This window comes from Motacilla alba, chromosome 7 (assembly GCF_015832195.1).
Source record: "Motacilla alba alba isolate MOTALB_02 chromosome 7, Motacilla_alba_V1.0_pri, whole genome shotgun sequence".
Taxonomy (NCBI): domain Eukaryota; kingdom Metazoa; phylum Chordata; class Aves; order Passeriformes; family Motacillidae; genus Motacilla; species Motacilla alba.
This window is the reverse complement of record NC_052022.1, coordinates 22,978,228-22,996,452: the sequence shown is the minus strand read 5'-3', so window position 1 is coordinate 22,996,452 and position 18,225 is coordinate 22,978,228. Positions and strand designations below refer to the sequence as shown.

General features: G+C 34.7%; 1 protein-coding gene across 50 annotated transcripts in view; it reads left to right on the top strand.

The window, feature by feature from the left end:
- The window catches only part of TTN (titin), a 239,446-nt gene that overhangs the window by 97,229 nt on the left and 123,992 nt on the right, over positions 1–18,225 (top strand). For 34 of the 50 annotated variants that reach the window (XM_038142803.1, XM_038142798.1, XM_038142790.1 and 31 more), the window contains 30 exons: positions 585–662; positions 1,559–1,633; positions 1,791–1,865; positions 2,116–2,199; positions 2,512–2,574; positions 2,873–2,950; positions 3,181–3,258; positions 3,987–4,070; positions 4,451–4,531; positions 6,552–6,635; positions 6,834–7,175; positions 8,910–8,987; positions 9,193–9,267; positions 9,482–9,565; positions 9,768–9,854; positions 10,386–10,466; positions 10,633–10,722; positions 10,943–11,026; positions 11,950–12,054; positions 12,266–12,349; positions 12,638–12,715; positions 12,930–13,013; positions 13,245–13,328; positions 13,549–13,881; positions 14,496–14,570; positions 15,499–15,582; positions 16,033–16,113; positions 16,753–16,836; positions 17,522–17,605; positions 17,805–17,885. In XM_038142803.1, coding sequence (XP_037998731.1) covers positions 585–662; positions 1,559–1,633; positions 1,791–1,865; positions 2,116–2,199; positions 2,512–2,574; positions 2,873–2,950; positions 3,181–3,258; positions 3,987–4,070; positions 4,451–4,531; positions 6,552–6,635; positions 6,834–7,175; positions 8,910–8,987; positions 9,193–9,267; positions 9,482–9,565; positions 9,768–9,854; positions 10,386–10,466; positions 10,633–10,722; positions 10,943–11,026; positions 11,950–12,054; positions 12,266–12,349; positions 12,638–12,715; positions 12,930–13,013; positions 13,245–13,328; positions 13,549–13,881; positions 14,496–14,570; positions 15,499–15,582; positions 16,033–16,113; positions 16,753–16,836; positions 17,522–17,605; positions 17,805–17,885 — 2,958 coding nt within the window. The remainder of the gene's footprint in view (positions 1–584; positions 663–1,558; positions 1,634–1,790; positions 1,866–2,115; positions 2,200–2,511; positions 2,575–2,872; positions 2,951–3,180; positions 3,259–3,986; positions 4,071–4,450; positions 4,532–6,551; positions 6,636–6,833; positions 7,176–8,909; positions 8,988–9,192; positions 9,268–9,481; positions 9,566–9,767; positions 9,855–10,385; positions 10,467–10,632; positions 10,723–10,942; positions 11,027–11,949; positions 12,055–12,265; positions 12,350–12,637; positions 12,716–12,929; positions 13,014–13,244; positions 13,329–13,548; positions 13,882–14,495; positions 14,571–15,498; positions 15,583–16,032; positions 16,114–16,752; positions 16,837–17,521; positions 17,606–17,804; positions 17,886–18,225) is intronic. The other 16 variants (XM_038142776.1, XM_038142781.1, XM_038142784.1 and 13 more) reach the window with 16 other exon arrangements.

Genomic DNA, 18,225 nt, shown 5'->3' with positions numbered 1-18,225 from the left:
TAAATTAATTTTTAGAAGAAAATTCAGAACATGTCTATCTAAAATATGAACTTGCAAATATACATACATATGGATTCATGCAGTGTTAATTTCTGTTTGTCTTCTGCAAATTAATCTTTTCTCCGGAACTAGTTGAGGTTTTCCCTGATACAGTCACCTTTGTAGATTTGTACATGCCAGGATTTCCCTTCAGTTCTAGACCTATCCATCTCATTTTTTCCTTTCCTCAGTTTCATACGGTTGGATCAAGGAGAAACCTCTAATTCTTTGACTCATGTTCCCCCACTTCATCTGTTGAGATGGGGAAATTTCGGGAGCTGAGGCATTCTAATGAACTGACAGTTGACAAGTGAATGATATTAGATACAACAACACACAATAAGGAACATGGGACATGGACAAACCACATAATTTAGAACAAATCATACATATGCAAATGGTGCACAGCACTTTCAGGGTTGTATGCATATCTGTCATTGCCATATAGAACTTCTAAGAATTGGACTCTTCTTTATCCATCAATCTTTCCCTCTCTCCATCTATCCATCCTCCAAAAATACTAAAACTAATAATTTTCCTTAAAGAACCAACAGTTGAAGAATGGTCTGAAGAAGAAAGAGAGGAAGTATCTATTTCCATCCACAGAGAAGAAATTTCTGAAGGTATGACAACAATTCAGGAACACTAGGAAAAAACAAAAAATTAATTCAAATAGTTTGGATTAATATCTGCTTTATTCATAAGGAAAAAATTGCTACTATATAAGTATGTTTTGTAACTTATAAATTTTAATTTTAATTTCTACAACTTCTATTGCTTGATTTTGAAAAGTGGAGTAGCTAATCCTGTTTCAATACAGTGAAAATAATAATTTATCTCTTTGATAGTGAGATCTATCAGGACTTCTTTCTGTTTACAAAAATCCTCTGTTGGAAGTTTCTCTTCCACCAGGTTGCTTGGGTAAAGTAAATGTTCTTTCGAATACCAGGATGCACTTAGATTCCTCAGACAATTTCACCGTAAAATAACTGTGTTGTTTCCACCTGTAAGTTTATTGGTGGCTAAATAATACTGTAAAGAACAGTAATACTGACTGACTCAGTTTCTATGACTAGTGACACCACAGATTTTTCCAGGGACATCTTTAGTCAAGAAAGTTTCTCAGTATTTGGGAGAGAAAGTTTCTCAAAATGGGCAAATTTCAACATTAGTGAGTTAGTGGACAGAGGACTCGAGCATTTTCAAATTCCACACAAATACAAGACAAGAGCTCAGTGAGTTAGTGGACAGAGGACTGGAGCATTTTCAAATTCCACACAAATACAAGACAAGATCTCAGTCTCTCAGTTCCATTTAAGCTGCTTGGAGTGTTTCCATTGGCCTCAGTGGAAGCAGGATGGCTTGAATGGGGATTTTGTCATCCCAGAAGAGCCTGTTAATAAAGCACACTGTTTATTTTTGTCTTACAAATATTTTGTTGCTTACCAGGACCATAAAGACAGTAATATATGTGAAATACTTAGACTTAGGTATTTTTATATTTTACTCTTTTTAAAAGTGACTGAAGAAGAGTCTTACTACATAGAGGAGACAGTAACTGTTCCAAAAAGAGAAGAAGCTCCACCCAAAAAAGGTATAAGTTCGTTTCACTACATCATATGAGTTTTTTCATCTTTCTTAACATTATGTTGCCACTACATGTTTATGTCCATTTTTGGCATTTTTGTATGTGTTTGTGCTCTAGTGATACTACTCCTCTATGTTAAACAATGTATTGTAATCTTTTAAAGTGCCTGAGAAGCACAGGAGAGTTGTCCCTGAGCCAAAAGTCCCAGCTGCTCCAAAGGAAGCTCCAGGAGTTAAAGGTATAAACCATTTCCTCAACTGGTTGATGTGTCTTCAAAGGGATTATGTTTGTCTTACTGTCTTGCTTGTACATGTTGACATAGGTGGTGTCTTCTCACAATGATGAATACTGTCTCAAATTCTACCTTGTACTTTGAAAATTCTTGTTTGTGTTAACTCAGTAAAACACATTGTGGAGTAGTCAATTGCAAATATTATACTTTAATATTCTTTCTCATCTTTCTTCTCATCTTGCTCATTTTTCTAAAGTTCCTGAAGTTCCTAAGAAAGCAGTTCCTAAAGAGAAAGTACCCGTTCCTGTGTCTAAAAAATTGGTGGCTACACCAGCAAAAGGTATATCAGTATTTTGTTCCTGTTGCAAAAAAAAAAGCAAAAGCTTTTTTTGTTGCATTCCATCTTTCACATATATGCCTTGGTTGGGGATTGTATTGTTGATACAACATACATCTTTGGTATCAAACTTCTTCAACATTAAACATGTTTTTATGTCTGTTTGTCTACACTGACACCTGTGATCTGTGCTGTCTTGATGAGATTTATATGTTGTTTTATGTTATTTATATGTTTATATATTATTTCATCTTCTATCTTATACCTGTTGATGAAATCAAACAAATTTTCTAAAGTTATATAATCTTTTTTAAGAACCTGAAGAAGCATTGGTGCCCACTTTTGAGGCAGAATTTGAAGAACCTCCAACAACCAAAGGTAAACAGATTATTACCATGGAGATTTTTTAGTTAGGTCTTGCAGTGTTTGTGTTTAGGCATTTTAATTATAAACAGTTTTGTTTGTTAGTATCTGTAACCTTTGTAGGGCTCTCCCCTTTCTTTTGACTCTACTCAATTTGGTGCTGGGGATGTAAAGCATGCTCTTCAGCAGTGTCTTATTTTTATTGCTGTTGAAGTTCACTTAGCACTTTTTTTAAAGAATCAGAATAAGTAAAAGAAACATATATCTGTATTTCAAATATTGTAATTAAATATCCTTGCACATTGTTTTTAAGTGACTGAAGTGCACAGGAAAATTATCACAGAAGAAAAAGTTGCAGTTGCTAAAAAAGAAGTGGCTCCACCAAAGAAAGGTATATAAATTTTCAGAGTTACACTAGAAAAGTCTGGTCTCAGAATCGTGGTTTGTATTTATGTCTAGTTATCTTACACAGACTCTAATGTTCAGTGTTTGCTGTCTTTTTTTCCTTTTTTACTTGAAGAAATGTCAAGTCTCTGATTTGTGTTTTGTTGTCTGCTTATATTTGTACACTGCGATTAATTTAACTTCTATTACAATAAACTTTTTTTTAAAAACCGCTAGCAGTGCCCAAGAAGCCTGTGCCAGAAGACAAAGTACCTGTTCCAATTTCACAGAAAGTGGCAGCTCCACCAGCTAAAGGTATACAAGTCCTTTTGGAAGTAGAGATGACTTTTAAATATCACACATCCATGTGCATCATACTCACAGTCTGCCTAGTTAACAAAATCTGTCTCTCCTGATTTGGTTATAAATGAAAAGGACCTTCATCTTTTCCCCTTCAATATACTGCTGAATGTGACAGAGAATAGTCATGCACCTTTATTCTTTGCAATTTTAACTATTTAATTTCATTGATCACTCTGGATGCTTAAATGCTTGCAAAGCTGAGTGACAACATTTACAGTGAAAAAACAGTGAACACAAAATTAAAAAAAAAATCAATGTTTATAATATTGTCGATATTCAGTGAAGTGTTTCAAATTTACAAATATGTTCTCTGTTCCTGTGCTTTTTTTGTGTTTGATTTTGTTATGTACCCTGAATGTGTGGTGTTCTGTGGTTTAATTGAGTTTCTGAAGAGTTTAGAGACAAAGTCTTTACCTCTTACTTTTATCTTCATTCCATCTTACTTCACAATATGTGAATATTTTTTGTCTATATATCTATTACTCTAATATTAGATATATTATTTTACTATACATTATCTGTATGTTCTGTATGTCTCATGATTGTTGTGTTTATTATATTTTCTTTTAAGCAGTGTGCTATTTGCTCCTAATTGTTTGTCTATAATTCTTTCCTACGAGTTTCAGAATGTGTGTGATTTCTTTTAGAAGCTAGTTTTCTCACAATTACTATCTTTAAAGTGCCAGAAGCGCAGAAGAAAACTGCCAGAGAAGAAAGAGTATCCATTGCTGTTCAAAAGAGAAAAGTGTCTCCACCACCAGAAGGTAGTCCTGCCCATGGGTTAATCTGTGAACAGGTTGTGCTCATGTCAGACTACCAGAGCTTCAGGCCTATTGGTCTGGCATGTCTCCTGAGGTTCAAATTTAGAATTATAGAATCATTTAAGTTGGACAAGACATTAAGGTCATTGAGTCCAACAATTAACCTTACACTACCAAGTCCATCACTATGATCCACTGTAGTCCCAGAGGAACTTTTACAAAGCCTTTGAGAAATATTAGAGACATTTTTCCCAATTACTCTGGGTGTGGGTGGTGTCAGGAAACAATAGTTATTTTTCTAAGAAACTCCAAATGGGATATTTATTATTGTACATAATATTACACCAGAAAAAAAAAATTAATGTTAGACTCTGTCTTTGAAGTACCAACAGAAGAAGAACATTGGGCTATGTCAGAGGAAGTATCCGTTTCTCTCCACACAGAAAAGGAGATTTCATACACAGGTATGAAGACTAAAAAGATTCTGTATCCAAAGTTACATCTTGTCAGCTAGCAAAAAAACCAGAGAGAATAAAACAAAATTTAATGTCCTTTGCTACTGCCAGTTTTTCATGAAAGTGACAGGACAGTATTTCATTCTCGCAATAAAATACTGTCTCTCATTTAATTCTTTCCCTTGGCTTGCTGCTGTTCACATTGTGGAAGCCAAATAATTTTGTTAGGTCCTCCTTTTTAAATCTTGCCACCTCTCTGACCTTTGAGGGGAAACAATAAACAGTCTTTGCTTTCATTTAAATTAACATGTTTTATTATTCTGAAAAGACAGACAGTCCTTTCCTATTCTGTAAAAGCAACTCCTCACCTAAATCTGAAGGTTAAAGAAAAAATCATTAGCTCTACTGTTTCCTGCATGGCTGAGACACTTAACACAATCCAATGTAATGGATCTGCCTGCTCAACAGTCCATAGCCTTTAAGGAAAATTTATTGCTCTTTTACTTTTGCAGACTATCAATTGATTTGTGAAAAATGACCCACAAGATGCCTTACACTCACTACTTTTAGATCTCATACTGTTGATAAATGGCATTATCATATGCATATCATGAAAGATTAATACAGACAAATAGCGTGAAGTTAAATTATCTATTTAGTCTCCAAAGATGGGGGGACAAGCATACTGTGAGTACCAAGAGTATGATGAAAGACGACCTTTGGTTCTCTGCAAGGCAGGTGTAATATGGCATCTGGTCTGGAAAGAAAAGGATCAAAGCAGAAAGACATAAAAGGCAACAGTTCTCTAATAGGGTACCAAACTTTGGTGTTTTAGCTAGGAAAAAAGAATCCAAAGGAACCTGAGCTTTCTGAAAAGGGCACTCATGCATAATGCAGTTTTTGTTTTCAAATCCACCAGAGTACCAGTTCCAAGCAGTTTCAGATTAAGATTTCAAGTGTAGATGTACCTGACATTTATCATTAAATATCAAGGAGGACTCTGCCAGAAAATACTTAGAGAGCTAATGAGTCTTCACATTGCCCCAAAAATAACACCAAGCATCAAGACTTGTGGCAGCCACTCATCTATGCCCACTCATCTATGCTCACTGTAGCTTGTCATGAATAAAGCTTCTAGAAATTCTCAAATTTGTCAGCGACAGGATGGATTCCATCTCTGAAGGTCAGAAAAAATCTCAAATCTGTTAAGAAAATGCCACAGTTATTCTGTGACTGGCAAGTCTGACAGATCTTAAAATGCCAAGATGATTTTCTGAGTTTCCAAATACATTGGTCAAAAATTTTCCAAGACACCTGCCTCAGAAGACAAGACCCACACTTGTCTGTAAAAGAGAATACGCTGCTTAAACATAGCATTCTTCATTGAATAAGTCCTAAAAACTGAACATATCCACATTTTAATCTTTCGGAGATGCTCCTGCTTTTACAAGGAATGGCTCCTTGCCATGTCAGAACAAACAAGTCACTTCATGAAAAAATTGACAGAAGAGGAAAAACAGCTTCCTAACTGAGCACGTCGTTCCTTTGCTTTTAATTAGACCAGAGCCCTTATCTATTGTTAGTCACTCTCAAAGTTTGTCTCCATGTCTTCCTTCACCTTCATCTAGACTTTCCTATACAAATCTTTTGTTGTCAGTGAATGAGGACTCTTGATCTCTTCCTGAGGTAGTGCAAAGTGTCACTACTCTGGAGAGGAGCTGCTACAGAGAAAAATGAGGTTTATTGATTGTATAATTGGATGGCTTTGGATTTTGAGTTCTGCCCATCAGCAAACTGAACTTCACTGTTGGCAGCAGTGGCTGAGCAGGAATCATATCAGCTGCTTATATTGGTATCTTGAAAAGTATGTTGTTTCTTAATTGACTTCCCTAGCTACATGTCCAGTAGCAATAAGCCCGCTTGTCTTTTACATGTCAGCCGTGTGTTTGTAAGATATCTTTTTTCTGTTTCTTGCCAAGAATATTTTTGTATAAAAATTCTTAAATATAATTGTACTGTATCTTTTAAGTGCCTGATGTACCAGAGAGGGCTATCATTGAAGAAAGAGTACCAATTTATCCTCCTAAAAAAATGGCAAGACCACCAGCCAAAGGTATACTGGATAGAATATTCAAATATGGTGTAAATGTTTTTTGTGTCATGTGTGTTCCATGTACAGTGAGTACTGATTTGTTTTCAATGGAATGTTCTTCCTTTGGTTAATTCTTAGTTCACAATGCCTTGTGATCCTTATTGTTAGTGAGATATATGTGCTACATTTTAAGGTTCTTTTAATTGGTATCTTTTTAAGTGCCTGAAGTACGCAAGACAGTTGTCCGAAAAGAAAAAGCGTACGTTGAAGTTCCTCAGTATGAAGAGGAGGAAGAGATTCCAAGGTACGAGGAGGAAGATACCACCAGATATGAGAGGGAGGTAATCCGTTACAAGGAGGAAGTTCGCCATTACGAAGAAGTTAGTCACTATGAGGAGGAAGTTCCTCAGTATGAAGAGGAAGAAGTTCCTCAGTATGAAGAGGAAGAAGTCACCCATTATGAAGAAGAAGCTGCTTATTATGGAGAGGAAGTTGCTGAATATGAGGAGGAAGAGCCACAGGTTCCTCACTATGAAGAGAAGGCTCCCCTACCAGCTAGAGGTATACTTTACCTTTAGGGTTTGTTTGAGGAAAAGTAGTTTCTTTTCATTCTCTGAAAGTACCAAACTTTTGTTTTAAAATGCTGCCATGTGCTTTACATTGTGCATTTTTTAAGATGTTTATTGATTATAATATAGCACAGAAAGCATGTGATGGCTGTATATCTACTCTTTACTACTAGCTCCATAAATTAAAATTTTCCATGTCATACATGTTCATTCCTCTTTCATATGAACTCAGTATAACCCACTATGAAAATTTAACTAAGCTGAATTTCATCCTCATCTGGGGTCCAATTTTTCTATCAGACTGTGCTTGAAATACTTAAAAATGCTTATGTAAAGTCTGCAATCATAGACAAAGATATATTTATCTAGGAAATAACTAGGGTACTTGACAATAAGTGATTTAGGAACACAAGTCACACTGAATTTTTTTCAGAAATCTTAGAAAGCCCTGTGGTTGATGTTTATTTCCATCTTGAAGAGAATAATAGACTTTCATGAAAAAGAAAAATATCCATATTTAAATAATCTTAGTTTCAAGTGTTTTCCTTAGGACTAATTTTTATGGTATGGGTATAAACTTTCTACATTGTTAGTACAGGATGAACATAGTATTTGCTACTTAGGAGAACTAGGTCATGCCAAGATCTTGGTAATAAAGCCTTTTTGCATCATAATATAAAGACACAGATCATGGATATCTGATTTTCCCAAATTACATAATTATCTAAGAGTATCATACCAGTCCTGATCCAGATCATTCCATAGTGTCTTTTTCCATCAAAGAAGTTCAGAATTTCATTTGACTAATTAATAAATGTTAAAATTATATCTAACATTGTTTGCAGTAGAAATTTTGTCATAAACATGAGAAAAGATGAGTCTGTACACTGCAAAAGCCAGGTTAATCCTGAACACGGAGATTATTGTTGGCTGAAATTTCCATTTAACCTCTCATAGTAGCTCAGTTTAATTCATATGTGCTCCAAACTTTCTTCATTATGTTCAGAGCTGGTGGAATTATTCTCCTGTCATTGTAAAATTTATATGGACATTTCTGGGGTTTGGAGTACAAACAAAAGTTTAGATACCTTTTAGTTGAAACCTTTGCAGTTGAACCTCATTGCAGTTAATGGAAAAGTCTGTGGATTTCAGAAGAGTAAAGGGATTTTTTAAAAACCATTTCATTTACCCTAAAAATTGTGGTACAAACTGCTGGGTACTTATAATGGACAGTTCTGTGCTTGAAGTAAGTCAGTTGATAAACTAGATGTGCTTGGGTTTTTTGCTTTTAGAAAGCTCTTGGAAATTTTTCAGGAAGAAAATGCAGTCAGCAATTTCTATTTAATATATAAAAGAATATGACGAGATGCAACCTATTACATGCCTGACAAGCATTGGAAACATGTTTTTAATAGCTGATTCAAAAAACTAACTGAATCTCTCTGACTTATTCTTCTTCTTTCAAAAAAGCCCTTGAAGTTGAAAACATTTTTATTGATGGCCTCCATGGCTAAGCAGGGAGAATGGACATAATAGCAGCTCATATGATGAGTTTGTTATTTTATTTTGTCTTAGTGATTAAATCTTTTTAAATCATAGCTGGTTTGTTTTTTTTTTTGAGTATGTGATGTTTGTTTGCATGAGTATATATTTGTGATGTTTGTTTGCACTTTATGTTCCTCTGTTATGGAAGTAAATACCTAAAACATTAATGGTATCTTTCAAGTGCCTGAGGTTCCCAAGAAGCCTGTTCCAGAGGAAAAAATACCTATTCTGAAGAAAAAAGAACCTCCTCCAGCAAAAGGTATATATAATCTCTTTACAGTAGAAGGCATCCTCTGAATATGTAACTCACTTTATTTTTCAGATACCTTAATTGCTTATTACTTTTTTCTGTTCTTTTTGGAGAGGGGTCTTATATGAAATATTTGTGTTGCTGTCTTTTTTGTTTCATTTCTGTTTTGAGTAGTTTCTGGTTTATTTTTTTAACCAAAATCATGTTTTTGAAGTGCCCGAGGTGCCAAAGAAACCTGTACCTGAAAAGAAAGTCCAAGTGCCGAAGAAGGAAGCTCCCCCAGCTAAAGGTATATGCACTTGTCATTATTTGTGATCAGAAAGATCTTCTAGCATTCTTTTTTCTTCTCACTTGTGATAAAAACTAGGATAGAAAAATAATTGTTACTCTTAAGAACTGTGGTTCTTTTTGTTTGTGTTTAACTGTTTTAGTGTGGCTGGTTTGTATGTCATGTTGTTTTAGATTTTCATGCCAAGCTTAATATTTAATAATATCTTACTAAGTTCCAGAAGTGCCAAAGAAACCTGTGCCAGAAGAGAAGGTTCCTGTTCCTGTACCAAAAAAGAAGGATGTTCCACCAGCCAAAGGTATATGACTTGACATAGCTCTTGACAGAATGGTTTATAAAAAAAATTTAAAAGTCAGTCTTTTTTCGTACATGATGTAAAGTGAAGAGTTTTCTATTCTTGACAGCTCTTCTTTGTCACACAACTTTATTGATTCATATCAATGTTCTTTACCTTATGGCTCAAAAATGAAATTCTTAAGCTAGAATAATATTTTTTCAAGTGCCTGAAGTACCAAAGAAACTTGTGCCAGAAGAGAAGGTACATGTCCCAGTGCCTAAAAAAGTGGAAGAACCTCCACCAGCCAAAGGTACGCCATTTCCTGGTTCAACTGTGTGATTCTATTTTTGTTTCTTCATCTTTATAGGAAGATTGTTACTGGCAGTAGCAATCCCATTCTTCAGCCTAATATGTTTGAACCACTCCTTGAGCTGTTTGGCACTGTTGTGTCTGTGTCTGTCAGTCATGGGGTCTATCCTTACTCTTTGCTCTCAAAATGTCTTTGTGTTTTGTATTGTCTCTGTCTTTTGAAATTTTATATCTAAATCTTTTAAGGGACTTGCTTCTTCAAAAACAGATGGTCCAAAAGAGAAAAAATTTACCTAAACAGCCAGACTTCCCCCGTAGCCTTACCACACCAGTTTATAGTTCTGTAGTCCCTGTATATTTGTAAGTTTACATCTGTGCATAAATCTGTGGATAAAATCAATGTTAGCTTTCATCACATGACTAGATTTTACCCTATTTGTGTAGTTATCTTAATATCAGATATACAGTTATCTTTTTACTAGTTTTTGTATTACATTGAAAATTAATTCCCTAAACAAAAATGTCTTTTAAGTGCCTGAAGTGCCCAAGAAGGTTCCAGAAAAGGCAGTACCTGTCCCTGTACATAAAAAGCCAGAATCTCCACCAGCCAAAGGTATCACTTCCTATAGCTGAGCATGTGGATAATGCTTGTTCTTGGTTTTGTGTATTTGTTGTTAGAATTTTACTGCAGTGTCGTAGCAGTGTGTGACAAATGTACTTGCTTTAGCTTTTGTGTAAGTTGTGTCTAAGTTTTCTACAATTAAAAACTATCTTTAAAGTGCCAGAAGTACCAAGACGTCCCAGTGAAGAGGTACCTATTTTTGTTCCTGAAGAAGAAGAGGAAAAGGTTCCAGTGATGCCAGCAAGAGGTACAGCATTGATTCTTGAAGATTATGAGAGCTTTGTTCAATTCATTAATAGACCTTCATCTACAGTGATTGTTTTAAGCTTGGTATAAACCTCAACTAACCTTTTGAGAGGACTTTTCTTCTTTTTCTTTCTGGTCTTTGTGACTTTGTTCTGAAGTTTTAGTAGTTTTTATGTTCTAAAAGCAATTACCAATTTCTTATCAAAACAATATCTTTGAAGTGCCAGAGGTGCGCAAGAGGGCCGTCCCAGAAGAAAAAGTACCTGTAGCAGTTCCTAAAGTACAGAAAATTCCAGCAGCTAAAGGTATATCACATCGTGATGTATGCAGATAACTCCTCTCCCTCTTATTTTCATATTTCAGTGGAACCTAATTTTAACATTCAATTTATCCTCATGTGAATTCAGATCCTGCTGTTTCCCTGCAGTGAGCAGTGCTAGGGCTCAGACAGGGCTTGTCTATTCTGTTATTGACTGCAGCCAGCTGAGAATCAGGCCTCGAATGATCTGCTTTTTTCCACTTTACGTGATTGCGGTGAATGAAATAATTCCTTGTGATATTATCATCCAGAAATAATTTCTAAAGTAATTTAAATTTTCTTTAAACAAAATAGCTGAAAATAAATTTTATGGCACTTTACCTGAACATTCTTTAATTTAGGGAGATCACTCTTACATGTATCTTGAGAAGAAGCTAGATTCTCAAGGGTTTTAGCTAAACTTATACAAAAATAACATCAATTTATAACTGATACTAATAACCAGATCCTATACCCTAAATGTGAAATTCAAAGTGGAGATGGACTATTGCAAAGGCCACTGTTGCATGCCAAGCAGATTCTACCTCAGCAGCTGAGTAATTTAGAAAAAAAAAAAAAAAAGGAAAAGGAAAAAAAAAGAAAAGAAAAGCAGACACTGAACGGTTTTTATGTAAAAAACCTTAATGATAATAATCTTCTTTAACTGTGGTTTGTAGCATGTCTTGCTAATATTTTCTGTTTGCAATGACACTGTGGAATTAAAAAATGGGCAAAAGTGGTAGTCCTCATATAAGACTTGTAACCCAATTACACATCACTGTTTTCAGGGAGTAAAAACCACCCAGTAGTTTCCCCTATTTTTTATATCTATTTCTACTTTACTTTAAAGTTGGTGTCTTTGTGTTTTATGTTATGGATTTTTCTTTGTGATATCATGAAAGTAAAGTTCTTAAAACCATATCTTCAAAGTGCCTGAGGTTGCAAAGAAAATTGTGTCTGAAGAAAAGGTTCCCATTTTTGTTCCTGAGGAAGAAGAAGAGGAATTTATTCCAGAGGAAATTGTACCAGAAAAAGGTACATGATCTCTTCTTGCAAGTCACTCATGGCATCTTTTGTGTTCATTAAAATTCATCTCTATCTCTTGTTCTAAATTTTATGTAACTCTTATATATGTTTTGGGGGGAGTTTGTGGTCTTGTTCTATGTTTTTATCTTGTTTCCATGTTCGCATTTTTACTGTTCTAAAAGCAATGTTAACACATGTTTGCAAAATAATATCTTTAAAGAACCAGAGATTCCTAAGAAACCTGTCCCAAAGGAAAAAACACCTGTACCTCCACCTGAGAAACTGGAGCTACCTCCAGCAAAAGGTGCATAAGTTAACGATGTGTTGTTATTCAGTGTCTCTGTTTAATTTGTTTGTTATTTATGTTAGCTTTGTGCCTGTCAAATTTCTAGCACAAAACAAGCTCTAAAACTATTTGAGTTGCTCAAGAAGTCTGCCCATGGGTGTAAAGTGTCTTTTGTTTAAATTTCTGTTTCATCTTTTAAATATATATTCTGCAGATCAGTTCTTATTATGTCTCTTTGTACGTGTTTTCTGTTCTCTTTCTCATACTACTGGTGGATGACATTCTTAAAATAAAATGTCTTTAAAGTGCCTGAGATGCCTAAGAAACCCATTCCTGAAGTGAAAGAACCTGTTCCTAAAAAGGTGCCAGCTCCATCAGCCAAAGGTACTGCAGATTGTAAATGCTGTTATGGTTAACTGATAATATTCTTGATCTAAGTTGAGTTTAGCAAGGGACACTTAAGTATTTCTGTCCTGTATTGTATTTGTCACTATAGTATTTGTTTGTATGTTTATGCTCTGTTGTTCGTAAACTTCTGGCTTTCTGTCCATTTAAAATTTGTGCAAAAGTTCGCTGAAGTTAGGTTTTATCTTTAAAGTACCCAAGATGCCTAAGAAGGTTGCTCCTGAAGAGAAGGTGCTGGTTGCTCCTGCTGAAAAAGTGGAGGTTCCAGCTGCAAAAGGTATCTGTCCTCCTTACAATTAATATTTACGCTAGGAACACCCTTGACCTTCTTCTTGCTAACTTTTGTCTCTGGTGTACAAGATCTTTGTTTGAATTTATGTTTGAACTCTTCATTTTCAATGTTTGTGTTGTTGAACCATAAAGCTCTGTTTCTTGTGCTTATCTACTTACATTGCTCTGAGGTGATTTGTTGTTTTTAAATTCCTAAACAAAATCTGTATCTTTTAAGTTACGGAGGTGCGTAAAAGAGCCGTGGCAGAAGAGAAAGTGCAAGCTGTTGTGCCCAAACCCAAAGAACCAACACCAACCAAAGGTACAGATATATTTCCTCTTATTTTTCCCAAAGATTTTTTTCCTCTTCATTCTAAAATCTTTTATAATATATATATATTTCTCAGAGGCATTGTTTTATCATTTAATGTAACTTATGCTTGATGTTGTCATGCATATTCTGTGCTCTTTGTCAATTATCTTGGCTAACTGTTAAAAAAATAAATAATTGTCAGGTAGTAACAATAATACTATTTCTAAAGTGCCTGAAGTATCCAAGAAACTTGTACGGAAAGAAAAAGTCCCTACTCCTGCACCTGTGGTGGAGAAGTATGAGTATGCCTATGAAGAATATGAGAAGTATGAGACATATGAAAGCATTGAAGAGTTTGAGAAAATTCAGGAAGCTGAAGAAATTGAGGCATACGAGGAACCTGAAGAACCTGAGGGATATAAAGAAATTCTGGAACAGGAATATGAAGTGGAGGCTGAGGAGAAAGATGTCTATGAACAGTATGAGTTTAAGGAGAAGGAAGAGATCTATGAGAAATATGAGGAGGTATATGAGGAGGCTTATGAGACCAAACCAGCTATAGGTAAATCAAGTCATGACTTCTTTGTTCTTATAGTGTGGTGAGTTTTCAGTTGCTGCTTAAACCTCCTATGGGTGTTTATTTATATTTTGCCTTGTCTGTAGTCCTATGTGTGTCTGTTGCTGGTAACGATAAATCCATTCAAAGTTTGTCTCTATCCTAGTGCTTCCCAAGGAATTTCCTTCCCTGTAAAATGGGAAGGTTCCCTTTCTGACTGCCCTAGAGTGAACTAGTGGATATATAACACAAACAGAGAAAATGTTAATTTTCTGATGTAATTCAGCTTCAACCTGAATTACTTTTTATGCAATAATATTTCTTTTGTCCCGTTCAGCTCCTTTGAGTTATAAAGATATTAGGACTCATGTAGAACCTTCTTTCCCATAATTTTAATTTATGATCATAGGATCCCTCACACCAAACAAAAAGTGCATCTAAAATGTACCAAATAGATGTACATTGATATTTCTTATTACTCAAGAATTCTGAGATGACTGCTCCCTTTTTTCTGCATGAACTATGAGATGGCTCCTCTGCAAATGAGTGATTGCTCTGCTTGCTGTCTTTATGTCTGTTTCTTCATAAATAACTTATAATCCATGACATATTTTTTAAAGTGCCTGAGTTGCCCAAAAGACCTCTGCCAGAAGAAAAAGTACCTGCTCTTAAAAGAGAAGCTCCACCAGCTAAAGGTACATCATCCATCAGATAAATTTGAAAACGCATCCTTCTGCATGAGTCTCCGAATCCCCAAATCCAGTACTTTACCTATTCTGATTTGATTGCTAGACTCCTACCTTTCTTTCACAGTACTGTTAAAGACAGATTACTAAAAAAAAAAAATTCTTTAACAAAACAAAAATCAAACAAAATACTTCCTGGAGACAAAGGGAATGAAGTTAGCACCTTAATTTAATTTTTGCCATCACAACATAAATAATATTTTAAAGCTAATGGTTAAAACTCTAGCTTCCTGCAGAATCCTAAAAACCTAGAACTTTTTTTAACCTAATGATATGCTGGAGTGTGTGCTATCTTAATAGGTATTCTCTGTATCAGGCTTTATGAAACATAAGTGTCATGAATAGCAACTGTCAGCAAGTGTAGAGAAGTTACTGCACTAGTCCAGAGTTCTGTAATTTTCTGTTAATAGCATTAAATTGGCCAGGAATTTGTTTTATGCTAACTTTTATAGTTGTTTCTCATATGAATTGTCAGAATGAAATCAGTGGGAAAAGGTGGATCAGTTTGCTTGTTTGTTTTTACAGAAAAGCTTGGAGTTATTTGACAGGAAATTGCAACCTTACTGTATTCCCAGCTGCCATTAATTAGAGCTGATCGTACATGAAACCTAATTGTTAAGGCTTATTCCTATTCAAAATTTATCCAACAACAGCAGTGTTTTTCTTTCACTGAATACTGAAACTCTAGCTGAGTTAATCCAAGCCAAACAGTCCAGATAGGTGGCCTCTTTTCTATAACATGTATTTATGTATTTGAGAAATATTTTTGTGTTTTGTTAAGTTTTCTCTTTGCATTGTTTGCTTTTTGTTTAACTTCTATTCTTACATAATACTCATACTGCAAACATTCTTTAAAAAACTGCCAATGTCTTTTAAGTGCCAGCAGTGCCAAAGAAACCTGTTCCAAAAGAGAAAGTACCACCTGCTATTCCTAAAAAGGAAATGCCTCCACCAGCTAAAGGTATACTTCCTCTTCATTTCCTTATGAAACATGAACTCTAATTTCAGTCTTTTGTCCTCATTATTTGTTGAGAAACATGTGCATGTTTTATGTCCCCACGGTGCGTTTTTTACCCCCTGTTTGTCATTGAGTCTTTTTTGACTGTTGGTTTCAAGTCATTTGTTGAAAACATGTTAGAGTCACTTTAAAAATGTGTGTTCTGTCATTAACTTACACATGGAAAAAGTTCAGAAAGAAATAATATCTTTTTTCTTCTGGAAAGGAATCTTTCAAGAATGTATTTTTAATATGTTATTCTTCTGTCTAATCTTCAAAATTAACATAAATGTTCTTTCAGGAAGGATTTAATTCTTTGATATTTCAAGATTCTTCCTTGCTAGACTTGCTCTTCTTCTTTGTAGCTTCTTTCAAGTAGCTTTGAAAGCCCTAAAAGTAAATTATATTTTAAAGGGCCAGATGATTTCAAAAGACCTGTCCCTGAAGAAAAGAAACCTACACGCACACCTGAAATAGAAGCTCCACCAATGAAAGGTAAAGGAGCCTTTGATATGAGGTTTTATGGAAAGGAAATATTTGTGCCGTTTTCCCAGCTAACATCACTAAAAATTGTCATGATCTTTGCACCCCTGCAAGAGAACCCAGTTTCTAAGTGGAGAGTGAAATCTCGGTGATAAATCCCAAACTCTGGGGCAAAAATTTCAAATATGTGCTAGACAGTAAATCACTGAATTATGAATGAAAACATGCTCAGGAGGTATTGCTGCTTACAACACCAGTATGTAAAGCTTCAGTGCTTTTCTATTTATAATATAGTTGTGAATTTAGTTTAAACTGGGGATTTGATTTCAATACAGAGGTCATGATATTGGTGAAGAACTAAAAGGGCAAGAGCCAGTAAGTTAAAGCTATGAAAGCTGTTACACCAACCAGAAGGAAGAGCATGACAACGCAGTAAGGAAAGCAAATGGCTCTCTCTTTGAGACTGAAACCATAAATTTCTTCACATAGTTCATTGTTCCAGGAAGGCAGTTCTAGAACTGTATCACATTTAATAATTGAAAAGTTTCCAAGATCTCAAAACTACTTCATTTTCTGGATTTATTTCTGTTTGGGATATTAAAAGTTTAAAATTGCTTTGAAGTTACTAAAAAAAAATTAATGTCTTTGAAGTTCCTGAGTTTCATAAGAGAGCTGTCCTTGAAGAGAAAGTACCCACCATTATCCCTAGAGAAGAGGAGCCTGCTTTTTATGAAGGTACATAATACACATCTACCAAATAATAAATTGAATAGAACATATCAAGTCATGCTCCATATTGTTCTGTAAAAGATGAGCTCTCTTTAATTCATTTTTAAAACTATTTTAAAGAAGCTTATATCCATATATTTTAGACCATCTATATCCAGAAATTTAAATAAAATTCAGCTTTAAAAAACTTAAAATTTAAAACCTTACAGTAAATGTAAAAATGGAGTTCAGCAATTTTAAAAATGCTATACTTTTTTCCTCTAATAACGTGGAAAAGATACATATATAAGAGAGGAACTAAGTTTCTGATTCAGGAAGCACTTGAGTCACACTGGAACAAAGAAATGAACCTAAGTAGACAGTGATTTAAGAGCCATCCTGAGCAACACCTAATTTTTGAATTGCAATGGAGATACTCAACTCCAAATGCAGACATATGAAATTCCATTACAAATTCTATCTAATACACAGAACTAAGAAACTAAAAATGCTTCTGTAAACATACATTTTACTAATTGGGAATGGTAACTTTTAGCCGTAGTAAGTCAATGATCAGGCTGAAAGATATTTAAATAACTTATGCTCAAACAGCCCTTTGTCCATATGCATTTCTGCATGTTTTTATTTTTTCTTTCTACTCCTGTCTTGTAACTAATATTAAAATATGTAAAATAAACTAATATCTTTAAAGAACCTGAAGGTTATGGAGAAGTTCCAACAGAAGAAAAGATGCCTTTTATTACTCCTAGTGAACCAGAAGCTCCAGCAGCTAAAGGTAAACCAACTCTTCAAGCAATCTGTAAAGCAACACATTCCTACAAATTATTCATCTTCATCATTCCATCTGTGTGCTAATCTGTTATTTAATGTTTTCATTCTAATGTTTCCTTAGATGCTATGTGTCTGTCATTGCTTCTTTGCTACTTAAACTTTGCATATTATAATGTTCATTAAAAAAATTAATATCTTTGAAGTATCTGCAGTGACAAAGAAAACTGTCCCACTTAAGAAAATACCTGCTGCTGTACCTACAGAAGAAGCTCCTCCAGCTAAAGGTACATTACCTCCCAATTAACCCTCTCTAACCTCTTATGAGTGAGATACCAAGTGAGAAACCCAGCTTGCTTGTTTTCCTTAAACAACACAACTAGACCCTAGAGACACTTTACAGTTTTTTGAGGTTTTTTTACCCTATAAGCAGTTGCTTAAACAGATTGATACATTCTGCAACAATTTAAAATTTAGGAAGATCAAATTAGACACAGAAATTTAGTAGGCAGAAGATTCAGGGATTGCTCATATTTTTTCGACTTCATGTCTCATGTTTTATTTCTCATAATACTTTCTCTGACAACATATTGGAAAAAATCTAAAAGGTTGTGAGAGAAGCTTATT